The 25,646-nt window shown below is 36.5% G+C and overlaps 5 protein-coding genes across 5 annotated transcripts; all 5 read left to right on the top strand.

Annotated features, from left to right (window-relative positions):
- Nucleotides 1–542: 542 nt before the first annotated feature.
- On the top strand, nt 543–1,550 carry GCK72_004095 (uncharacterized protein; the record flags this gene model as incomplete). The annotated part of the gene is made up of 3 exons (XM_053724461.1): nt 543–637; nt 702–1,056; nt 1,122–1,550. The coding sequence occupies 3 exons, from the start codon at nt 543–545 to the stop codon at nt 1,548–1,550; spliced, it is 879 nt and encodes a 292-aa protein (XP_053588655.1).
- A 426-nt stretch (nt 1,551–1,976) lies between these two features.
- Nucleotides 1,977–3,218, top strand: GCK72_004096 (uncharacterized protein; the record flags this gene model as incomplete). The annotated part of the gene is made up of 4 exons (XM_053724462.1): nt 1,977–2,071; nt 2,138–2,498; nt 2,606–2,674; nt 2,805–3,218. 4 exons carry the CDS (start codon nt 1,977–1,979, stop codon nt 3,216–3,218), a joined length of 939 nt encoding a protein of 312 aa, XP_053588656.1.
- Nucleotides 3,219–3,655: 437 nt separating this feature from the next.
- On the top strand, nt 3,656–4,667 carry GCK72_004097 (uncharacterized protein; the record flags this gene model as incomplete). Its single annotated transcript, XM_053724463.1, has 3 exons — nt 3,656–3,756; nt 3,824–4,184; nt 4,233–4,667. The coding sequence occupies 3 exons, from the start codon at nt 3,656–3,658 to the stop codon at nt 4,665–4,667; spliced, it is 897 nt and encodes a 298-aa protein (XP_053588657.1).
- Nucleotides 4,668–20,001: 15,334 nt separating this feature from the next.
- GCK72_004098 (uncharacterized protein) lies at nt 20,002–21,004 on the top strand (the record flags this gene model as incomplete). The annotated part of the gene is made up of 3 exons (XM_053724464.1): nt 20,002–20,096; nt 20,155–20,521; nt 20,570–21,004. 3 exons carry the CDS (start codon nt 20,002–20,004, stop codon nt 21,002–21,004), a joined length of 897 nt encoding a protein of 298 aa, XP_053588658.1.
- Nucleotides 21,005–21,482: 478 nt separating this feature from the next.
- GCK72_004099 (uncharacterized protein) lies at nt 21,483–22,475 on the top strand (the record flags this gene model as incomplete). The annotated part of the gene is made up of 3 exons (XM_053724465.1): nt 21,483–21,577; nt 21,651–21,966; nt 22,047–22,475. 3 exons carry the CDS (start codon nt 21,483–21,485, stop codon nt 22,473–22,475), a joined length of 840 nt encoding a protein of 279 aa, XP_053588659.1.
- Nucleotides 22,476–25,646: the final 3,171 nt, after the last annotated feature.

Genomic DNA, 25,646 nt, shown 5'->3' on the forward strand with positions numbered 1-25,646 from the left:
CTTTCTCCCCGAATTGTATTTCCCCGAATGGTATTTCCCCGATTTGTTTCTCCCCGATTCGTGTTTCCCGCACCACGTTTCTCCCCGATTTGTGGGGTCTCTACAAATCTTTGAAAATTCTGAAAATGACAACGAAAATTTGAAATGAGTACGGTACGCAAGTCCGCAAACACTCTGCGTACTTTCTTGTCTACCGTAGTTGCAAGAAAAATACGTGGATTTTCCCACATTGCTCACTTTATTTTTTGATAGAAATTCCAGCGAAAAACAGTTTCCCTTTAGTTTTTTATCCATCCGTTTAACCTTTTTTTTAACTTGCCAATGAATTTAATTTTATTACAAACGAGAAAAACGACCCAAGTTTTTTGTCGCTTTCACAGATTTTTCAGTTTTCGCAATTCATCTTGCTCATTATTTTTTCGATTGCGAAAACTGAAATATCTGCTAATGTTACAAAGAAAATTAAAGTTTTTCTAGTTTGTAACTATTTAGACATCATAAAAGCCGTTTTAAATGAGAAATTTGCAGAAAAATTATCGAAAATGAAGGGCGACACGGTCGAGTACAAAAGTGTGGAATGCAGAGTCGATAGTAGCACAAATGTTTTGGAGACGAAATCTCAAAATGGAATTAAATGGTTAGTTAAATATTTGAGGAAGAAATCTATTGGGATTGAACTATATTCTACTCTTATTTTATAGTGCCTGGAGCGGAAAAGTAATTAACTCTTATCAAATCAATTTCACGTGGAAATTCGACTGGAATGTACTCAAAAGTCAGGGAGTCGATGAAATCACTGGACACATCTTTGTCTATTCAAGAAACAATTGGTTCTCTACAACGAAAATTGATGTGAAACTGACTGAAAATAATCAAGAAATCATAAAGCAAGTTCAAGGTCAAAATACTTACGATACTGTCAGCTACGAGTATTTTCTCATTCCCCATTACGCACCAGTTCTCGAAAAGCGAGATTACGACAAGATGTTTGCACAATCCGATCAAAACGATACTATTCTGGTTGTCGACGGAAAGAAGCTTCATGTCAACAAAACGGTGAGTTAATTCGTGAAATTTGAAAGTTTCTATCAATTTTCTTGAATCAATATTGTTCATTTCAGTTCCTCTCCTACCATTCCGAGTTCTTCCGCGCACTTTTCTCATCGAATTTCAAAGAAGGACAAATGGATGAAATTCCGATTGGAGACGTCTCCTACGACGATTTTGCTCTTCTTCTCAGCACTTTCTACCCAAATCCAGTGTTTCCAAATGATAGTACTGTCGAGAAACTTCTGGAAATGGCCAGTCGTTTCATGGTATCTTCAGTTATCAACATTATCGAATATCATTTGATGAACAACTCGAAAATCAATAGTGAGAAAATGTTGTGGATGGCTGACGAGTATGTGATGCCAAAACTTCTCGAAAAGTGTATTCGTGGGCTAAATACCGCGGAAAAAGCGAAGAAATTGGATCAATCTCCTGAATACAAGAAGTTGTCGGACAGCGCCAAAGCGAAAGCTCTCGATCGTCTTATCAAATTGTTCTAACTCTCAATTATTTCGTTTTTTCTTGTTATGACTTTGCTTCTGTGCAAAGCGTTGTTAAGTTGTTGAAATTGTTGTTGAATTAAATTTTGTTTTCATTATATTATCTCCATCAGTTTTTGTAAAAATGAGTAGAATTACCTCAAATGTTACTTCAAAATGTGAGCAACTTTTGAAAATAATGACAAAATTTCGTAGCGAGTACGGTAAGCAAGTCCGCAAACACTCTGCGTACTTTCTCGTCTACCGTAGTTGCATGACAAAATACGTGGATTTTCTCACATTGTTCACTTTTTCAATTGAAATTCAAGCGAAACGCTGCGTTTTAATTAGTTTTTCACTTCTTGAATCTTTAAGACTATCATATTCTCGAAATTTCTTCGAGTTCTATCAATTCTTATCAATAAACTTTCAGAAAAACTATCGAAAATGGCGACTGGAGCGATTGAGTACAAAAGCGGTACTCTTCAAGTCAGTAACTACACCAATCTTTTGGAGACAAAAACGAATAGTGGCATTACATGGTAGGTTAAATTTTTTGTTAGGCAAAAACAATCGGAATTAAATTGTATTCTACAATCATCTTATAGTATCTGGAGCGGAAAATTCATGCGCGTCAACTCATATCAAATCGATTTCAAATGGAAATTCGATTGGAATGAACTCAAAAGTCAAGGAGTCGATGAAATCACTGGACACATTACAGTTTCGTCTAGAGACAATTACTTCCGCCGAACGAAAATTGATGTAAAAATTACGGAAGATAATCAAGAAATCACAAAAGAAGTCTGGGGCATTTATTATTCTTATACTGTTTACTACGAGTATACTCTCATTCCCCATTACGCTCCAGGTTTTGAGAAGCCAGATTACGACAAGATGTTTGCACCATCCGATCAGAATGATACTATTCTGGTTGTCGACAAAAAGAAGCTTCATGTCAACAAATCTGTGAGTTTATATGCGGGAGTTGTTATTGACTACACCTTTCATTCAATCGGTAGTTAAATATATTTATATTTATTGCTGTAATTCAATAGAAATTGTGTTAATTTCAGTTTCTCTCGTACCACTCCGAGTACTTCCGCAAACTCTTCTCATCGAACGACAAACAGGGCGATGCCAAGGTAGCGTTAATCGGTTTTCGCTTCATCAGAAGCACGGCAAACCAAAGTTACAAAAATTGTGATTTGTGCGCAGCGGTTCTCAAAAATAAAACTATCTTCTTTGCGTTTAAACACACTTCACTCTTTTCAGCCGCCAAAGCGCCAGCGTAAGCAAATCTCTGACAACAAAGAAGGACAAATCCAAGAGTTTCCGATCAAAGATGTCTCATTCAAAGATTTCGCTCTTCTCCTCAGCACTTTCTACCCAAATCCAGTGTTCCCAACTGACGAAACTGTCGAGAAACTTCTCAAGTTGGCTCGCCGCTTTGTGGTTTCTTCAGTTATTAACATCATCGAGTATCATCTTCTAAACAATTCGAAAATCAATAATGAAAAGATGTTGTGGATGGCTGATGAGTATGTGATGCCAAAACTTCTCGAAAAGTGTATTCGTGGACTGAATACCGTAGAGAAAGCGAAGAAATTGGATCAATCTCCGGAATATAAGAAGTTGTCGGATAGTGCCAAAGCGAAAGCTCTCGACCGCCTAATCAAACTGTTTTAATTCTCTAATTTTTGTTGAAAAAGTTCTGTTTTTTCTTGTTACGATTTTGCTTTCATGTAAAGCTCAATCGTTGTTATTTTGCTGAAATAAATGTTATTTTTTATTTAACTTTTATTCCCCATCATTTTTCTCAAAAAATGAGTAGAATTACCTCAAATGTTACTTCAAAATGTGAGCAACTTTAAAAAATAATTACAAAATATTGAAGTGAGTACGGTACACAAGTCCGCAAACACTCTGCGTACTTTCTCGTCTAGTAATATCAAAAACACGTGGATTCTTTGAAATATTGCTCACTTTGCAATTCATAGCAGAAAAAGCAATTATTTTCACTTTCCCATCCGTGTTGTTTTCAAACTTTTTCGCAACAATTTCTTCAATAAAATCTTTAATTTCTAACCATTTCAATGACAAAAATTCCAGGAAAATTAACGAAAATGTTGGGTCAACCAATCGAGTACAAAAGTGGCTATCATCGAGTGAGTGGCTATTTTGATGAATTGGTTTTGGAATCGAAATCAAATAAGGACATTAAATGGTGTGTTGAGCTTTTTTTGAAATAATGATGTCCAATTGTACGGAAACAAAATCAAATCATTTTTCAGTATCTGGATCGGAAGTTTCTTTAAGTATTCCCCCAATCAAATATTTTTCACATGGAAATTCGATTGGGATGAACTCAAAAGTGAAGGAGTCTATGAGATCACTGGACACATTACTGTCCATTCAAGAAACAATTGGTTCCGTGCAACAAAAATTGATGTGAAACTCACTGAAAATAACCAAGAAATCACAAAAGAATTAAGATGCAGTAAGAGTATCAGTTCTGTCTACTATCAATATTCCCTCATTCCTCATTATGCTCCGGTTCCTGTGAAACCGTCATACGACGAGATGTTTGCGCCATCCGATCAAAATGACACAATTCTGGTTGTCGAAGGAAAAATGCTTCATGTAAACAAAACAGTAAGTCTATTTCCTCATAAAATATCGATTAATTATTGAAATTTTCAGTTTCTCTCCTACCACTCCGAATATTTCCGCGCACTCTTTTCATCGAATTTCAAAGAAGGACAAATGGATGAAATTCCGATCGGAGACGTCTCTTACGAAGATTTCGCTCTTCTTCTCAGCATTTTCTATCCGAATCCATCGTACCCTAATGATGAAACCGTCGAAAAACTACTAGAAATGGGCCGTCGTTTTCTGGTTTCTTCTGCCTTGAGTAGCGCCGAGCATCATCTACTCAACATGTCCAAGATCAACGATGAGAAGATGTTGTATTTGGCTGATGAATATGGAATGCCGACAGTTTTGGAGAAGTGTATTCGTAAAATAAATACATTAGAAAAGGCGAGGGAATTGAAGCGATCTGAGAAATATGACCGATTATCGGACAAGACCAAGTTGAAAGTTTACGAGTGTATCGTGGATTCTAATTCATTTTAACAAATCTTACCGGTTTTTTTCTTTGATTGTTAAAAATTTTGCGAAACTTTTGTTGAGAAATAAATTTCTTGTTCTGTTATTCTTGTTCAACACATTCAGGGTGATAAAATTCTTAATATTTTCTTATTTTCGTAATACTTTTTTCAGTAAAAAATCAAAAATAAAATAATATTTTCAAGTTTTTTTTGCGAAAATTTCGAACTTTTAACTAATGGACACAAATAATTTTCGCCACGTGTACGGTACGCAAGTCCGCAAACACTCTGCGTACTTTCTCATCTACCGTAGTAATATCGAAAACACGTGGATATTTTAAAATATTGCTCATTTTATTTGGGGGTATTTGAGTTTAGAACTCGGAAGAATAGAACTGCGACAAAATAAAACTGTGAAAATATAGAACAGGAAAAAATAGAACTGTTACAAAGTGGAACAGTGAAAGTTAGAACTGCTACAAAATAGAACTCAACAAAATAGAACTGAACACAATGGAACTGCTACAAAATAGAACTGTTACAAAATAGAACTCTAGTTCGAACGGAGCGCGTTTGCATTCGTGACTTTTTAGAAGAATTAAAACGACGTTTTTTTTCAATTTTAACAATTAGTCGATGAAGAAAATGAATTTATTTGAGAAAAGTCAAAAATAAATTGAATTTTTGCAAAAAAATGCAAACGCGCTCCCTTCGAACTAGAGTTCTATTTTGTAACAGTTCTATTTTGTAGCAGTTCCATTGTGTTCAGTTCTATTTTGTTGAGTTCTGTTTTGAAGCAGTTCCATTTTTTCGTAGTTCCACTTTGTTCAGTTCTATTTTAGTCAGTTCTATATTTTCACAGTTTTATTTTGTCGCAGTTCTATTCTTCCGAGTTCTAAACTCAAATACCCCCTTTTATTTTAAAATTAAACTTCAGCAAACATGTTTGCTGAAAAACTATATTTCATTTTTCAATCGGCGTTTACCCGTTTCCAAACTTTTCACGACAACTTATTAATGAATTCATTCAATATCAATCGTCTTAATAACAAAAATTGCAGGAAAATTAACGAAAATGCCGGGTGACGTAATCGAGTACGAAAGTGGCGTTCATTTCGTCAGTCGACACACCTATGCCGTGGAAAGGGAATATCATAAAGGAATCGAATGGTGAGTTGAGCTTTTATTTACTGGGTCTATTCACCTCCGAAAAAAAACACTTTTTTTCCCTCGATTCATTTACCGGAAAAAACTGTTATTTTTTCCGTTTTTCGCCGTTTTTTTTCGGTACATGAATCGAGGAAAACAACTTTTTTTCCCGGACGTGAATAGCCCCATAAAATAATGATGCCCATTTTTTTTCATTGAAACGAAACATTTTGAGTGGCTTCTCCGGGCAAGTCTATGGCAATTCTCCCAATGAGATCGATTTCACATGGAGTTTCGATTGGAGTGAACTCAAAAGTCAAGGAGTCGACAAGCTCAATGGACATATTACTCTCTTTTCAGTAAACAATAAGTTCCCTCCAATGAAAGTTGTTGCGAACATGACTGAAAATCTGGGATCATCCCGAGTAAGATTCGAATGCGATTATGTTACCGATACTGTCTACTATAAATATACTCTCACTCCTCATTACACCCCCATTTCGGAGAAACCGGCATCCGCTCTCCAAATTCCTGAGAAGCCAGATTACGACAAGATGTTTGCGCCATCAGACCAAAACGATACCATTCTTGATGTTGAAGGAAAGAAGCTTCATGTTAGTAAAGCGGTGAGTGATTTTTTTCATAAAATATCGATTAATTATTGAAATTTTCAGTTTCTCTCGTACCACTCCGAATACTTCCGCGCTCTCTTCTCATCGAATTTCAAAGAAGGACAAATGGATGAAATTCCAATCGGAGAAGTTTCATTCGAAGATTTCGCTCTTCTCCTCAGTACTTTCTATCCGAATCCAGTGTTCGTAACCGATGCAACTGTCGAGAAAATTCTAGAATTGGCTCGTCGTTTTCTAGTTTCCTCTGCCGTAAAGAGCGCCGAAAACCATCTGATGAACAATTCAAAAATCGACAATGAGAAGATGTTGTGTTTAGCTGAGGAGTACGGAATGCCGACACTTTTGGAGAAGTGTATTCGTGGATTGGATACATTGGAGAAGGCGAAAAAATTGAGACGATCTGAGAAATATGACCAATTATCGGATAAGACCAAGTTGAAAGTGTTCGAGCGGCTCGTGAATCCCATTTCATTCTAACAAAAACTGACCGTTATATTTCTCGTCACTTTTAATCGTTAAAAGTTGTACAAAAGTTTTGTTGAAAATAAATGTCTTGTTTTGTTATTCCTGTTCAACATGATTCATGGTTATGAAATCCTTAAATTTTTCTTGCTTTCGTAATACTTGCAACAGATCAGCTCGACCGGACCGAATTTGCAATAAAACATAATACATTTTATACTATTTTCAAGATTTTTTTTTGCGAAAAAATCGAACAAAAGGAAAACAAATTTGCTACGAGTACGGTACGCAAGTCCGCAAACACTCTGCGTACTTTTTCACCTACCGTAGTTGCATGACAAAATGCGTGGAGAGACCGTACGAATCGGGAAGAAACGAAATTGGGAAGAAACGAATCGGGAAGAACAGTTTTCCGCAAGTTTTCTTGACTTTGGCTGAAGTAATAGCTGCGCACAATGCTCTAAATCGATTTTTTAGTTTCGTAGCTTTATTTTTGACACAAATTTTAGCGCATAAGCCAGAAAAATCTTTTCTTAATTTTGGATTACGGTAAACTCCGCAATTTGACGTTGATGTTTGCAGAAATTTAGCCTGTTCTTCCCGATTCGTTTCTTCCCGATTCGTACGGTCAAAAAGAGATTAACCGTTTTCAAATCTTACGCGACAATTTATTTAATCAATTATTCAATTTTTAACCGTTTTTTTAACAAAAATTGCAGGAAATTCATCGAAAATGGCGAATGACGTATTCGTGTACAGTAGTGACTATCATTCGGTGAACGGCGACACCAATGTTTTGGAGACAAAATCTCATCATAAAATCAAATGGTGAGTTAACCTTTACTTTAAAATAATGATTTTAAATCGTTTTGTGCGGAAAAATTATTGAAACGAAACATTTTTCAGTATCTGGACCGGAACTATTTATTACTTCCTCAAAGAATACAATTTCACCTGGAAATTCAATTGGAATAAACTCAGAAATCAAGGAGTCGACAAGCTCACTGGACACATTTATGTCAGCAATTCGTACACTGTACAGAAAATCGATGTGGAGTTGACTGAAAACAATCAAGTAATCACAAAAGAATTCGGTAGCAGTCATAGTGATGGTGATGTCTACTACGATTATTGTCTCACTCCTCATTACACCTCCATTTCTGAAAAACCGTCAGACGATGAGATGTTTGCTCCATCTGACCAAAACGATGCGATTCTGATTGTCGAAGGAAAGAAGCTTCATGTCAACAAAACAGTGAGTTCATTTTCTCCAAAAATATCGATTAATTTTCCAATTTTTTCAGTTTCTGTCGTATCACTCCGAATACTTTCGCGCTCTCTTCTCATCGAATTTCAAAGAAGGACAAATGGATGAAATTCCGATCGGAGACGTCTCATTCAAAGATTTCGCTCTGCTCCTCAGCATTTTCCACCCAAATCCAGTGTTCCCAAATGACAGAACTGTCGAGAAACTTCTAGAAATGGGCCGTCGTTTTCTGGTACCATCTGCCTTGAGTAGCGCCGAGCATCATCTACTGAACATGTCCAAGATCAACGATGAAAAGATATCATTTTCTTGTAAAATATCGATTAATGTTTCTGTTTTTCAGTTCCTCTCCTACCACTCCGAATACTTCCGCGCACTCTTCTCATCGAATTTCAAAGAAGGACAAATGGATGAAATTCCAATCGGAGAAGTTTCATTCGAAGATTTCGCTCTTCTCCTCAGAACTTTCTACCCGGATCCAGTGTTCGTGACCGATGCAACTGTCGAGAAACTTCTAGAAATGGCCCGTCGTTTTCTGGTGTCTTCAGTCATAAAAGTCGCCGAACATCATCTTCTAAACATGTCGAAAATCGACAATCAAAAGATGTTCTATTTAGCTGATGAATATGGAATGCCGACTCTTTTGGAGAAGTATATTCGTGGATTGGATACATTGGCAAAGGCGAAACAAATGAAGAAATCGAAAAAGTATGAGCAATTATCGGATAAGACCAAGTTGAAAGTGTTCGATCGTTTCATGGATTTCATTTGATTTTAACAAAAAATCACTTTTTTTTTCTTCACACGTTGTTATTTTAATAGTAAAAATTGTACAAAACTGTAGTTGAGAAATAAATATCTTGTTCTGTTATTCTTGTTCGTGGTGATGAAATCCTTAATATTTTCTGGCTTTGGTAAAACTTGCTACGGATGATAAGGTCGACCAGACCGAGTTTTGAGTAAATAATCAAACATTTTAATACTATTTCAAGTTTTTTGCGAAAAAATTGAACTTTTATAGGGCTATTCACGTTCGGAAAAAACGTTTTTTCCCTCGATTCATTTGCCGGAAAAAAACAGTTTTTCCAGTAAATGAATCGAGGGAAAAAACGTTTTTTTTCGGAGGTGAATAACCCCATTAACTAACGGAGAAAAATATTTAATTCCACGAGTACGGTACGCAAGTCCGCAAACACTCTGCGTACTTTCTCGCATACCGTAGTAATATCAAAAACACGTGGATTCTTTGAATTGTTGCTCACTTAAGTTTTAAACTGCTTTTCCTGAGAAAACCAATGATTTTTGGCTTCCTAATTGGTTTTTCTCTGTTAAAAAGATTTCGCGACGATGTTTTCAATAAATTTATTCAGTTTCGAACCATTTTAATAACAAAAATTGCAGGAAAATTAACGAAAATGTTGGGTGAACCAATTGAGTACACAAGTGGTACTTATCTCGTGAATAACGCTACAAATATCTTGGAATCGAAATCTCATCATAAAATCAAATGGTGAGTTGTTCTTTTCTTTAAAATAATGATTTTTAATTGTTTTGCACGAAAAAGAAAAACACCGAAGCATTATTGAATCGAAACATTTTTCAGTACCTGGACAAAAAGAATCTTACTTCCCAACCCCTTTCGAATCATTTTCACATGGAAATTCGATTGGAACAAACTCAAAAATCAAGGAGTCGATAAGATCACTGGATACATTACTCTTTTTTCAGTAAATAATGCGTTCACTGCAATGAAAATGAATTTGGAACTGACAAAATCATACCAAGAATTTACAAATGAATTCGGATACGATTCTTCAATATTTGGATACGATAAGGTCTACTATGCATACTGTCTCACTCCTCATTACAACCCGATTTCTGAAAAGCCAGATTACGACAAAATGTTTGCACCATCCGATCAGAATGATACGATTCTGGTTGTCGACGGAAAGAAGCTTCATGTCAGCAAAGCGGTGAGTTCATTTTCTTGTAAAATATCGATTAATGTTTCTGTTTTTCAGTTCCTCTCCTACCACTCCGAATACTTCCGCGCACTCTTCTCATCGAATTTCAAAGAAGGACAAATGGATGAAATTCCAATCGGAGAAGTTTCATATGAAGATTTCGCTCTCCTCCTCAGAACTTTCTACCCGGATCCAGTGTTCGTGACCGATGCAACTGTCGAGAAAATTCTTGAAATGGCTCGTCGCTTTCTGGTGTCTTCAGTCATTAAAGTCACCGAACATCATCTTCTAAACATGTCGAAAATCAATAATGAAAAGATGTTGAGGTTGGCTGATGAATATGGAATGCAGACACTTTTGGATAAGTCTATTCGAGGATTGGATACATTGGCAAAAGCGAAACAAATGAAGAAATCGCAAAAGTATGAGCAATTATCGGATAAGACTAAGCTGAAAGTGTTCGATCGTCTCATGGATTTCGTTTGATCTTAACAAAGTCTCATCGTTTTATTTCTTGACATTGTTATTTTAACAGTAAACATTTTGCAAAAGTTTTGTTGCGAAATAAATTCCTTGTTCTCTTATTCTTGTTCAACATGTTTCATGGTGATGAAATCCTTATTATTTTCTGGTTTTTTTCGTTCGAACTAATAGTTAATTGGCCTGCGAAGCAGACCGAATTGAAGTTTGTCACGAGTACGGTACGCAAATCCGCAAACACTCTGCGTACTTTCTCATCTACCGTAGTAATATCGAAAATATGCGGATTTTTCAAATTGTTGCTCACGTTTATGTTTAAACTGTTTTTCCTGGAAAAACAATGATTTTTTAGTTTCTTGATTGTTTCTTTTCTGTTAAAATGGTTTCGTGACGATTTTTTCAACAAAACCTTCAACTTCTAACCATTTTAATAACAAAAATTACAGAAAAATTAACGGAAATGTTGGGTGATCCAATCGAGTACAGAAGTGGTCGTTATTCCGGGTGTAACTATATTGATGAATTGGTTTTGGAACCGAATTTATTAAATAAGGGAATTAAATGGTGAGTTAACCGTTTCCTTAAAATAATGATTTTCAATTGTACGGAAACAAAATCAAATCATTTTTCAGTATCTGGAGCAAAACACTCTTATCCCCTCGTCGAACCATTTATAAATGGAAATTCGATTGGAGTGAACTCGAAGGAGTCGACAAGCTCACTGGACACATTACTGTCTCTTCACTGTACAATGCGTTCACTGCAAAAAAAATGAATGTGGAATTGACTGAAAATAACAAAGAATTCACAAAAGAATTCAATAGCAATTATACTGTCTCCTACAAATATTCTCTCACTCCTCATTACACTGACGTTTCTAAGGCACCGTTATACAAAGAGATGTTCGCGGCCTCTAAGCAAAACGATACTATTCTGGTTGTTGAAGGAAAGAAGCTCCATGTCAACAAAACAGTGAGTTCATTTTCTCGTGAAATATCGATTAATTTTCCAATTTTTGCAGTTCCTCTCCTCACACTCCGAATACTTCCGCGCACTTTTCTCATCGAATTTCAAAAAAGGACAAATGGATGAAATTCCGATTGGAGACGTTTCATTCAAAGATTTCGCTTTACTTCTCAGCACTTTTTACCCAAATCAAGTGTTCCCGAATGACAGTACCGTCGAGAAACTTCTAGAATTGGCTCGTCGCTTCCTAGTGTCTTCGGCCATAAAAGTCGCCGAACATCATCTACTGGAAATGTCGAAAATCGACAATCAAAAGATGTTGTTTTTGGCTGATGAATATGGAATGCCAAAACTTCTCAAAAAGTGTATTCGTGGATTGGATAACTTGGCAAAGGTGAAAGAAACGAAGCAATCTGAGAAGTATGACCAATTATCGGATAAGACCAAGGTGAAAGTGTACGATCGTCTCATGGATTTCATTTGATTTTAACGAAAACTCACCGGTTTATTTCTTGACACGTTGTTATTTTAATACTAAAAATTGTACAAACATTTTGTTGAGAAATAAATTTCTTGTTATTTTTGTTATTCTTGTTCAAAATGCTTTTTTGGTGATGAAATCCTTAATATTTTCTGGCTTTGGTAACATTTGCAACGGATAAGGTCGATCAGACCGTGTTTTCAGTAAAAAAATCAAACGTTTTAATACTATTTCAAGTTTTTTTGCGTAAAATTGAACTTTTAACTAACGGAGAAAAATATTTAATTCCACGAGTACGGTGTGCAAGTCCGCAAACACTCTGCGCACTTTCTCGTCTACCGTAGTAATATCAAAAACACGTGGATTCCTTGAACTGTTTCTCACATTTATTTTAAATTTAATTTCAGCAAAAAACAAGTTTTCTATTTTTAATCGGTCTTTACCCGTCTTAAAACTTTTTCGCGACAGTTTCTCCAATAAATTCTGTAATTTCTAGTTGTATTAATAACAAAAATTGCAGGAAAATTAACGAAAATGTTGGGTGACCCAATCGAGTACAGAAGTGGTAATCTTTCGGTGAATGGCAATACTAATGGATTGGTTTTGGAATCGAAATCAAATAAGGAAATTAAATGGTGAGTTAAGCGTTTTTTGAAATAATGATGTCCAGTGTGCTCCACCGGTGAAGAAACCGGCGAAACCCCGTTTATTTCCCGGTTTTATAAAAATAAAAACCGGAGTCAAGTTTGGCGAAAACCGGTGTTCACCGAAATTCCCCGGTGTTCAATATTGAAAAACCGGTTTTCCCCGGTTTTCATTTTTCACCGGTGCCCGGTTTTCACCGGTTTTTTTAATGATGCAAACACTTCAACGTGAGCGAACGTGACAGCAACCGGCCATTTTGCAGTCGGAAGTTTTGAAACAGGACATTTCGAAACCGGACACTTTGAAACCGAACGTTTCGCAACCGGACATTTTGAAACCGGACGTTTCGCAACGGGAATTATTTTGTTTCCAAGTGTCATTCGGTTGCGAAACGTCCAGTTGCGAAGTGTCCCGTTTCAAAGTGCCCGGCTGCGAAACGTCCGGTTTCAAGGCGTTCGGTTGCGAAACAACCGGCTTGGAAACGTTCGGTTGCGAAATTTCCGGCTTCGAAATGTCTGGTTGTGTGTTACCAATTTCAAATAAATCCGGCGAAAACCGGTGAAAACCGGGGAAACACCGGTTTTTTTCGCCAAAAAATTTTATTTTTTTATTTTTATTCCGGTGGAGCACACTGATGATATCCAATTGTACGGAAACAAAACCAAATCATTTTTCAGTATCTGGAGCAAAAGAATCTTATATTACTCCCCTTTTCGAATCATTTTTAAATGGAAATTCGATTGGAGCAAACTGAAAAATGAAAGAGTCGATAAGCTGACTGGATACATTACTCTCATTTCAGTAGACAATGCGTTCACTGCAAAGAAAATGAATGTGGAACTGACTGAAAATAATCAAGAATTCACAAATGAATTCGGATACGATTTTTCTCCCTATGATACTGTCTATTACGAGTATTCTCTCACTCCTCATTACACTTCTAAGAAACCATCATACGAAGAGATGTTTTTGCCATCTGACCAAAACGATGTTATTCTGGTTGTCGACGGAAAGAAGCTTCATGTTAGCAAAGCGGTGAGTTCATTTTCTCGTAAAATATCGATTAATTTTCCAATTTTTTTCAGTTCCTCTCCTATCACTCTGAATTTTTCCGCGCACTCTTCTCATCAAACTACAAAGAAGGGCAAATGGATGAAATTCCGATCGGAGACGTCTCTTACGAAGATTTCGCTCTGCTCCTCAGCAGTTTCTACCCAAATCCAGTGTTACCAACTGACAGAACTGTAGAGAAGCTTCTAGAAATGGGTCGTCGTTTTCTGGTTTCTTCAGTCATAAAAGTCGCCGAACATCATCTTCTTAAAATGTCGAAAATCAATAATGAAAAGATGTTGTGGATGGCTGACGAGTATGGAATGCCAAAACTTCTCAAAAAGTGTATTCGTGGATTGGATACATTGGCAAAGGCGAAACAAATGAAGCAATCGGAGAAGTGTGTACACTTATCAGATAAGACCAAGTTGAAAGTGTTCGATCGTCTCATGGATTTCATTTGATTTTAACGAAAACTCGTCGTTTTATTTCTTGACACGTTGTTATTTTAATAATTTAAAAAAACAGAAATTTGGTTGAGAAATAAATGTCTTCTTCTGTTACTGTTGTTCAATTTACTTCAAGGGGGTATTTGAGTTTAGAACTCGGAAGAATAGAACTGCGACAATATAGAACTGACTAAAATAGAACTGCTACAAAGTGGAACTGAACACAATGGAACTGTCACAAAATAGAACTCCACGAAATAGAACTGAACGAAATAGAACTGCTACAAAATAGAACTGTACCACTGGTTTTGAAAATGCTTATTGGGCTTATCTAATATAATTTTATATAGTTTTTGTAGACTATTAAATAGACAAAGACTTTATCTCCATAAAATAAGTGTTTTTAATCGACTTTTCTCCTCGAAAGCGAACTAGAGTTCTATTTTGTAACAGTTCTATCTTGTAACAGTTCCATTTCGTCGCAGTTCCATTTTGTTCAGTTCTATTTTTGTCTGTTCTATATTTTCACAGTTTTATTTTGTCGCAGTTCTATCTTTCCGAGTTCTAAAATCGAGTACCCCCGTTTCCTTAACGCCGCCGGACATCATTTTTCATCAATGCGAGTACGGTACGCAAGTCCGCAAACACTCTGCGTACTTTCTCGCCTACCGTAGTTACATGAAAAATTTCATGAAATGTTGGTCACTCTTTTGGGAAAAACGGTGATTTTTTTCTGTTTAAATGGTTTCGCGACAGTTTCTTCAATACCTTTTTCAATTTCTAACCGTTTTCATTACAAAAATTTCAGAAAAAATTAACGAAAATGTGGGGTGCCGCAATCGAGTATAAAAGTGGTACTTATCACATCAATGGAAACACCAATGTTTTGGAGACAAAATCTCATGAGGGAATTGAATGGTGAGATGTTCGGCTTGGGGTCGCGAAGTTTGTCTCGACGCGACTACCGTAGTATAAAACTTTTAATGACTAAAGTACGGTCAAGAGCCGCCGTAATTCGAAATTCCGAAACGAGACCCAGTCCGCGTCCCCGGGCCGAACTTTGAGCAAGCGGTTAGCCACCGGCGGATGGGTAATATTGAAATATATCTTTTTCCAGTATCTGGAGCGGAAAAATTTATAGCACTAGTGTTAGTGTTTTCTCCTCTCACAAAATCAACTTCACGTGGAAATTCGATTGGAACAAACTCAGAAATCAAGGAGTCGACAAGGTTACTGGATACATCACTGTCAGATCAGCATTTAATGGAACGAAAATTGATGTGAAACTGACTGAAAATAACCAAGAACTCAGAACAGATATGGTAATCACTAATTTTGCCGAAAATGTCTACTATCAATATTCTCTCACTCCACATTACACCTCCATTTCTGAGAAACCATCATACGAAGAGATGTTTGCACCGTCCGATCAGAATGATACTATTCTGGTTGTCGAAGGAAAGAAGCTTCATGTTAGTAAAGCGGTGAGTTCATTTCCAGAGATGAGCGGAAGAGTTGGCGGAAGAAATCCTTGGCTGAGTAGCTTTTCTTTGGGACGGTAACAAAACGTGTTCAATAGATAAAATTTGCAGCATAAATTTTTCAATCTAATGGGAAAAACAAGACATTAAAATATTATAAACTAAACGAGTTACAGTCATCAAGGCTTGTATTCCGCCTTCCGCCAAATGGTCTCAGGGCGGAAGGCGGAATAAAGACTTAAATTGACTGTAACTCGTTTAGTTTATAATATTTTAATTTCCTGGTTTTTCCAATCGATAGACAAATTTATGCTGCAAATTTCATCTATTGAACACTTTTTGCTACCGTCCCAAAGAAAAGCTACTCCGCCTATTTAAGGATTTCTTCCGCCAACTCTTCCGCTCATCTCTGCTCATTTCCTATTAGGAAATCTATTAATTTTTGCTATTTTTCAGTTCCTCTCCTACCATTCCGATTATTTCCGCGCACTCTTCTCATCAAACTACAAAGAAGGACAAATGGATGAAATTCCGATTGGAGAAGTCTCTTACGAAGATTTCGCTCTTCTTCTCAGCACTTTCTACCCAAAACCGGCGTTTCCAAATGATAGTACTGTCGAGAAACTTCTGGAAATGGGTCGTCGTTTTCTGGTATCGTCTGCCATAAGTAGCGCTGAACATCATTTGATAACCAATTCAACAATCGAAAACGAGAAGATGTTGTGGTTGGCTGACGAGTATGGAATGCCGACGCTTCTCGAGAAGTGCATTCGTCAAATAAATACAGTAGAAAACGCGAAGAAGTTGAAGAAATCGGAAAAGTATGAACACTTATCTGATAAGACCAAGGTGAAAGTGTACGAGCGTCTGATGGATTCGATGTGATTTGAAAAATCTCACAATTTTATTTTTTATCACATTGATGGTTAAACATTTTGCAAACGTTTAATTGAGAAATAAATGTCTTGTTCTGTTATTCTTGTTCAACATTCTTAATGGTGATGAAATCATTAATATTGTCAGGTCTTTAACATTTGTTTAGCAGGCCAAGTTTTTTCGCAAAAACTTCAAAGTAAAAGATAATTGGCCCTGCCGAGCAAACCTTTGCCACGAGTACGGTATACAAGTCCGCAAACACTCTGCGTACTTTCTCGTCTACCGTAGTTGACAGAAAATACGCGAACTTTTTGAAATATTTCCTGGGAAAAACAGTTTTGGTGTCCTAATTGTTTTTTTCATGTTAAAATGTTGTCAAATTGCTCAATAAATTCATTCAATTTCTATTGTGTTAATTACAAAAATTGCAGGAAAATGGCGAGGAACGCAATCGACTACAAAAGTGATATTTATTACATCGATAGCAGCAATCATATCAAGGAGACGGCGTCTCATCATGGAATCAAATGGTGAGTTAAGCTATTTGAAATAATGGTGTCTAATTGTTTTACGGAAACAAAACCGAAACATTTTTCAGTACCTGGACCGGAAAATGCGTTAATCTAACCCCTTATCGATTCAATTTCAAATGGAAATTCGATTGGGATGAACTGAAAAGGCGAAGAGTCGAGAAACTCACTGGACACATCAAGCTCCTTTCGTTAAACAATTCGTTCCCTCCAATGAAAATCGATGTGGAACTGACTGAAAATTACCAAGTATTTGCAATAGAATTCGAATGCATTTATAATAATTATACTGTCTGCTATGAATATTTTCTCACTCCTCAATATTATATGTTTACTTCCTCCGATCAAAATGACACAATTCTGATTGTCGACGGAAAGAAGCTTCATGTTAACAAAGCGGTGAGTTCATTTTCTCCAAAAATATCGATTAATTTTTCAAACTTTTCCAGTTTCTCTCCTACCACTCCGAATACTTTCGCGCACTATTCTCTTCAAATTTCAAAGAAGGACAAATGGATGAAATTCCGATCGGAGAAGTTTCTTACGAAGATTTCTCTTTACTTCTGGGAAGCTTCTACCGGAATCCAGTGTTTCCGAATGACGAAACTGTCGAGAAACTTCTAGAAATGGGTCGTCGTTTTCTCGTTTCTTCTGCCATAAGAATTTCCGATTATCATTTGATGAACAATTCGAAAATCAATAGTGAGAAGATGCTATGGATGGCTGATGAATATGTGCTGCCGAGTCTTCTGGAGAAGTGTATTCGCGAATTGGATACCGTGGAGAAGGTGAAGAAATTACATCAGTCACCGGAATATGAAATGTTGTCGGATAATACCAAAGTGAAAGTGCTCGATATTCTTATCAAAATGATTTAATCTTAGAATACCCCCTTCTTTCGTTTTAACTGCTTTACTTCTTAAAAATTGTACAAAAGTTCGGTTGAGAAATAAATTTCTTGTTATTTTTGTTATGTTCAACATTCTTCATGGTGATGAAATCCTCAATATTTTCTTATTTTCGTGACAATTGCAAAGGATTAAGTCAACCCGGCCGAGTTTCCAGTAAAAAATCATAAATTTTAATACTATTTTCAAGTTTTTTCTTGCAAAAATGCGAACTGTTAACTAACGCACATAAATATGAGACCGTACAAATCGGGAAGAAACGAATCGGGAAGAACAAGCTAAATTTCTGCAAACGTCTTCACGTCAAATTGCAGAGTTTACCGTAATCCAAAATTAAGAAAAGATTTTACTGGCTCATGCGCTAAAATTTGTGTCAAAAATAAAGCTACGGAACTAAAAAATCGATTTAGAGCATTGTGCACAGCCATTACTATAGCTAAAGTCAGGAAAACTTGCGAAAAACTGATCTTCCCGTTTCGTTTCTTCCGCTGTCGTTTCTTCCCGATTTGTACGGTCTCAAAAATATTTATTTCCGCGATTACGCTATGCAAGTCCGCAAACACTCTGCGTATTTTCTCGCCTACCGTAGTTGAATGAAAAATACGTGGATTCCTTTCTTGTTTTGTGAAAGTAATTCCAGCAAAACGCACAGATTTTCGATCTTTCAATTTGTTTTCAACCGTTTAAAAAATGTTCGCGATTATTTGATTTCAAATAGTTTTAGTGAGAAAAATTGCAGAAAATTCATCGAAAATGTCGAATGGCGCAATCGAGTACAAAAGTGGTACACATGAATTCAATGGATGCGACACCAATGTTTCAGAGACTAGTGTCAAAAATGGTGTTACATGGTAAGCAATCATAAATATTTGCCACAAAAAACATTTGATTTAAAGTCAGTTATATATTTTATAGTGTTTGGAGTGGAACACTGGACAATTACTGTTATATCAATTTCACATGGAAATTCGATTGGGTTAAGCTCAAAAACGAGGGAGTCGATGAGATCACTGGACACATTTATGTTTTTTCACTGTACAATCACTTCGCTGCAACGAAAATCGATGTAAAAATTACGGAAAATAACCAAGAAATCACAAAACAAGTCGAAAGCGAATATGTTTTCGATGATGTTTTCTACGAGTATTCTCTCGTCCCTCACTACGAAAACCCATCATACGAAGAGATGTTTGCACCGTCCGATCAAAACGATACTATTCTCATTGTCGATGGAAAGAAACTCCATGTTAGTAAAGCGGTAAGCTCATTTTCTCGTAAAATATAGATCATTTTTCGAAAATTTCAGTTTCTCTCGTACCACTCCGAGTATTTCCGCGCTCTTTTCTCATCGAATTTCAAAGAAGGACAAATGGATGAAATTCCTATCGGAGACGTCTCTTACGAAGATTTCGCTCTTCTCCTCAGCACTTTCCACCCGGATCCAGTGTTCGTAACCGATGCAATTGTCGAGAAACTTCTGGAATTGGCTCGCCGCTTTCTGGTTCCTTCCGTCATAAAAGTCACCGAATATTATCTTATAAACTGGTCCAATATTGAAAATGAAAAGATGTTGTGGTTGGCTGACGAATATGGAATGTCGAAACTTCTCGAGAAGTCGATTCGTAAAATAACTACAGTAGAAAACGCGAAGAAATTGAAGAAATCGGAGAATTATGACCAATTATCGGATAAGACAAAGGCGAAAGTGTTCGATTGTCTCTTGGATTCCATTTGATTTAAAAAATTTCACAGTTTTGTTTCTTATCACTTTGTTGGTTAAAAATTTTGTTAAAGTTTGGTTGAGAAATGAATTTTTTGTTACTCTTGTTTTGAACATACTTCATGGTGTCAAAATCCTTAATATTTTCTTGTTTTTAAAGTTTAACGAGATCTGAGCGGAAAACAGTTGTGATCTTACTCTCGTTCGTTTTCACTTTTTTCTATCTTCGAAACACCGTATTTATTAAATTTTCCAACTTTTAGTACTTATGTGATAACTTTTCAGAAAATTTGGCGAAAATGTCGGGCGGACCGATCGAGCGCCGAAGTTTTACCTATGAACTCACAAAAGGCAATGCTTTTGTTGACCCAAGTCTCAAATATGGTATCGAATGGTAAGTCGGTCTGTTCTTTAGAAATTTCTATCAATTGTGTCCGTTAATTACTTTTCAGTGTGTGGAGAGGAACAATGAACAACTCCTACAAATCCGCTTTCACATGGGAATTCGATTGTAATGAGCTCGAATATCAAGAAGAGGATGAGCTCAAAACTGATAAAATAACTGGTCACATCATTCTCAAATCAGAGAAGAATTCGTTCGCTCCGGTTAAAATCGAAGTGAATTTGACAAAAGATAACCAAATGATCGCAAAACAAGTTGGAGGTTGTTACACTTCAGATATTGTCAACTACGAATATTCTCTCACTCCACATTACACTCCGATTGAGAAACCGTCATACGATGAGATGTTTGCTCCATCTGACCAAAATGATGCAATTCTGATTGTCGACGGAAAGAAGCTTCATGTCTGCAAAACGGTGAGTTTATTTTCTCGAAAAATATCGATTAATCATCGAAATTTTCAGTTTCTTTCCTACCACTCCGAATACTTCAGCGCTCTTTTCTCATCGAATTTCAAAGAAGGACAAATGGATGAAATTCCGATTGGAGACGTCTCTTACGAAGATTTCGCTCTTCTTCTCAGCACTTTCTACCCAAATCCATCATTCCCAACTGACAAGACTGTCGAAAAACTTCTGGAACTAGCTCGTCGTTTTCTGCTGTCTTCAGTCATAGGCATTTCTGAAAATCATCTTTTGAACAGTTCAAAATTCAATAGTGAGAAGCTGATATGGTTGGCAGACGAGTATGGAATGCCGAATCTTCTCGAGAAGTGTATTCGTGTACTGAATACCGTGGAGAAAGCAAATAAATTGAAGAAATCGGAGGCATATGAACAATTGTCGGACAAGACCAAATTGAAAATTGTCGACCGAATTTTAAAATTGTCCCATATTTGAAATATAATTGTTCTGTTATTTTTTTATGATTTGTTGTTTTGTTGTTAAATTAAATGTTGTTACTTTCTTTTGTCATTGTTTCCCAACTTGTCAGTATTCTTCATTGTGAAGAAATCTTTAATATTTCATATTTCTTCGCAGCTATTTCAGTATTTTTCAGAAGAAAATTTGTCTGAACTTAGCGGAATTTCTCTTTAAATTACTGAATATTCTGAAAACAATGATGAAATTTTTGAAGTGAGTACGGTACACAAGTCCGCAAACACTCTGCGTACTTTAGTGTCTACCGTAGTTGCATGAAAAAACACGTGAAATTTATGTTTGGTTTGTAAATGGTAATTCCAGCGAAACGAACGCACACATACTTGCTGCTTCCCATATTGTTTCCAGCCGCTAGTAAAGTTTCGCAGAAATTTGTTTAATGAATTCTCCAAATGCTAGTCGTTTAATAAGAAAAATTGCAGAAAACTCGTCGAAAATGACTGAAGAGGGTTTTGAACACGAAAGTGGTTGTTTTCGAGTTCAATCAAACAGCAGCCTTTTAGAGACGAGTACCAAGAAGGGAATTACATGGTAAGTCGAACTTTTTGTGTATGAAAAAGAACTAGTAATTGAAATTTAATTGCATTCAACATTTACCTTACAGTGATTGGAGCGGAACAGTTGCCAACAGTCAAATGAATTTCACATGGAAATTCGATTGGAATGAACTCAAAAGTCAAGGAGTCGATGAGATCACTGGACACATCACTGTCTTGTCAAAAAACAATTGGTTCACTGCAGTGAGAATCTATGTTGAACTGTCTGAAAATAATCAACTCATTACACATCAAATTCCATCTCCACATAATTATGACGAGGTCCGTTACGTGTATTCACTCACTTCCCATTATGCTCCGGTTACTGAAAAGCGAGATTACGATGAGATGTTTCTGCCATCCGATCAGAATGATACGATTCTGGTTGTTGAATGAAAGAAGCTTCATGTTAGTAAAGCGGTGAGTTCTTTTAAAAAAATCAATTATTTTTTGAAATTTTTCAGTTCCTCTCCTACCACTCCGAGTACTTCCGCGCTCTATTTTCATCGAATTTCAAAGAAGGACAAATGGATGAAATTCCAATCGGAGAAGTTTCTTACGAAGATTTCGTTCTTCTTCTCAGCACTTTCTACCCAAATCCAGTGTTCCCAACTGACAAGACTGTCGAGAAACTTCTGGAATTGGCGCGTCGTTTTCTGGTTTCTTCAGTTATCAACATCATCGAATATCATCTTCTAAACAATTCGAAAATCAATAGTGAGAAGATGTTGTGGATGGCTGATGAGTATGTGATGCCAAAACTTCTGGAGAAGTGTATTCGTGAACTAAATTCTATGGAGAAAGCAAAGAAATTGGAAAAATCTCCGGAATATGAGAAATTGTCGGACAGTGCCAAAGCGAAAGTGCTCAATCGTCTCATCAAAATGATTTAATTTGATACATTTTCTGTTTTTTTTCAACTTTCATCGCTTCGTTGTTTTGTTATTGAATTAAACTTTGCTACTTTTCTTCTTTTGTCATTGTTTCCCAACTTCTCAGTATTCTTCATTATTCGAAGAAATCTTCGATATTTCCAAGTCTTGAATTGTTTCAATAATGTTCTTTTCTCGATTTCGCAGATTTCAGTTTTCGCATTTCGTCTCGTGTTCCCAGTTTTCAACTATTTTAAGCTCATAAAAACCGATTTAACTAGAAAATTTGCAGAAAAATTGACGAAAAGATGGATGACGCAATCGTGTACCAAAGTATTTTTCATCAAGTATCTAGCAACACCAATGTTTTGGAGACGAAATCTCAAAATGGAATTAAATGGCTAGTTATATTCGTATTTCAATAACTTAGATCCCATGAGATGTTTTCAGTGTCTGGAGCGGAACATGAAAATTCTATGCCTCTCATATCGATTTCAAATGGAAATTCGATTGGGATGAGCTCAAAAGTCAAGGAATCGAAGAAATCACTGGACACATTACTGTCTCGTCAGTGTACAATAGGTTCACTGAAACAATGATCGATGTGAATCTGAGAGAAAGTAACCAAGAAATCACGAAGCAAGTTCAAAGTATGTATGCTTACAATCCTTCCCGCTTCAGCTATTATCTTATTCCTCATTATGCTCCAATTCATGAAAAGCCAGATTACGAAGAGATGTTTGCACCATCCGATCAGAATGATGTGATTCTGGTTGTTGAAGGAAAGAAGCTTCATGTCAACAAAACAGTGAGTGAATTCGTGAAATTTGAAAGTTTCTATCAATTTTCTAGAATTGAAACTAGAATCAATTTATTTATTTCAGTTTCTCTCCTGCCACTCCGAATACTTCCGCGCTCTCTTCTCATCGAATTTCAAAGAAGGACAAATGGATGAGATTCCAATCGGAGAAGTTTCTTACGAGGATTTCGCTCTGCTCCTCAGCACTTTCTACCCGAATCCAGTGTTCCCAAATGATAGTACTGTCGAGAAAATTCTGGAAATGGCTCGCCGTTTTCTGGTGTCTTCTGCCATAAGCAGCGCAGAGCATCATCTCATGTACATTTCCAGAATCAAAAGTAAAAAGATGTTGTGGATGGCAGATGAGTATAGAATGCCGAAACTTCTCGAAAAGTGTATTTTTGGATTGAATACAATGGCGAAGGACGAGAAATTGAAGCAATCTGAGGAATTTAAGAAGTTGTCGGATGAGACGAAAGCAAAAATTGTCGAACGAATTTTCAAATTGTGCCATATTTGAAATATAATTTTTTTTCTGTTATGATTTGTTGTTTTGTTGTTAAATTAAATGTTGTTACTGTTTTTCTTATTTCATAGTGTCCCAACTTCTCAGTATTCTTCTAGGCGAAGAAATCTTTAATATTTCATAGTTCTTCCCAGCCATTTCAGTGTTTTTCAGAAGAAAATTTGTCAGAAACTAGCTGAAATTCTCTATAAATCACTGAACATTCTGAAAATGATGACAAAATACACGGTGATTTTTTCGGAACCAGCTAGTAGGTAGCGCTCAAAAAGTTCGGCCGCAGTGGAAAATAAAATGGGCGGAGTCTTGATGCAAGCTTGGCACGCGGTTTTTGCAACTGCGGCACTCGTTTGGCTCTGCGTCTCTCTTCTCTCGCACGTGCAGGTAGAGCGCGTTCGAAAATGGAATAATTTTTTACACTGTATTGAATGTCAAGAAAAGTGAATGGCCGATTAAACTGTGAAACTGAGGACAGAATAGCACGAGACTTATTTTCAAAAATTCTCCATTCCTTTCTTCAGGGTAATTTTAATTCGATTTGGGGGAAATTTAATTAAATTTTTAGAAAATTGAAGCCAAAGTTGAGGGTCTAGAAATTTCAACGGTGCAGTAGAGCGGGTTTGCTCGCGGCCGCCAATGTGATGGCATAGAAATCAAACCAAGTGGTTTCGAGAAAATCACCGTGAAAATATCAAAGCAAGGACGGTACGCAAGTCCGCAAACACTCTGCGTACTTTTTCGCGTACCGTAGTTTCATGAGAAAATACGTGGATTTTTTCGAAAATTCTTGATTTTTTGGCCTCCATTTAGTTTTTCCCCGTTACAAAGCTTTTGCGACAATTTACATACAAATTTTTCCAATTTCAATGTATTTCAATAGCAACAATTGCAGGAAAAATATCGAAAATGTTGGGTGAACCAATCGAGTACAAAAGCGTCAATTTTTCTGTCAATGGCAACTCGAATGTTTTGGTGACGAAGTCCCATAATGGAATCACATGGTAAGTCATATTTTTCATCAAAAAACAAAGAGAATAAAACCAAAGAATGATCGGAAGGTGTCTTTTTTAAGTGTCTGGAGCGGGACGTGGAACAACAATCAAATGAATTTCACCTGGAAATTCGATTGGAATAATTTCAAAAGTGAAGGAGTCGATGAGATCACTGGACACATCACAATTTACTCTGCGAATAATTACTTCACCCCAAAGAAAATTGATGTTAAAATCACAGAAGACAACCAAGTGATCACATGTCAATTTGCACACAATTATAGCTCCGATTGTTACTATCAATATTCTCTTGCTCCTCACTACGCTCCAGCTCCTGAGAAGCCAGATTACGACAAGATGTTTCAGCCTTCCGATAAGAACGATGTTATTCTGGTTGTTGACGGAAAAAAGCTTCATGTTAGCAAAGCGGTGAGTTTATATTTGCATATTGTTTTTAAAATCAATGAAAAACACGATTTTTCATAAGCTGTTGTAAAAAATGTTCTAAAATTGCATTTTCCAGTTTCTCTCGTACCACTCGGACTTCTTCTCCGGACTCTTTTCATCGAATTTCAAAGAAGGACAAATGGATGAAATTCCGATCGAAGAAGTTTCTTACGAAGATTTCGCTCTTCTTCTCAGCAGTTTCTACCCAAATCCAGTGTTCCCAAATGACAGAAATGTTGAGAAACTTCTAGAAATGGCCAGTCGTTTCATGGTTTCTTCAGTTATCAACATCATCGAGTACCATTTGATGAACAATTCGAGAATCAATAGTGAGGAGATGTTGTGGATGGCTGATGAGTATGTGATGCCGAAACTTCTCGAAAAGTGTATTCGTGGACTGAATACAGTGGAGAAAGCGAAGAAATTGGATC

The sequence above is a fragment of the Caenorhabditis remanei genome, chromosome II, assembly GCF_010183535.1.
Source record: "Caenorhabditis remanei strain PX506 chromosome II, whole genome shotgun sequence".
NCBI classification, from domain to species: Eukaryota; Metazoa; Nematoda; class Chromadorea; order Rhabditida; family Rhabditidae; genus Caenorhabditis; species Caenorhabditis remanei.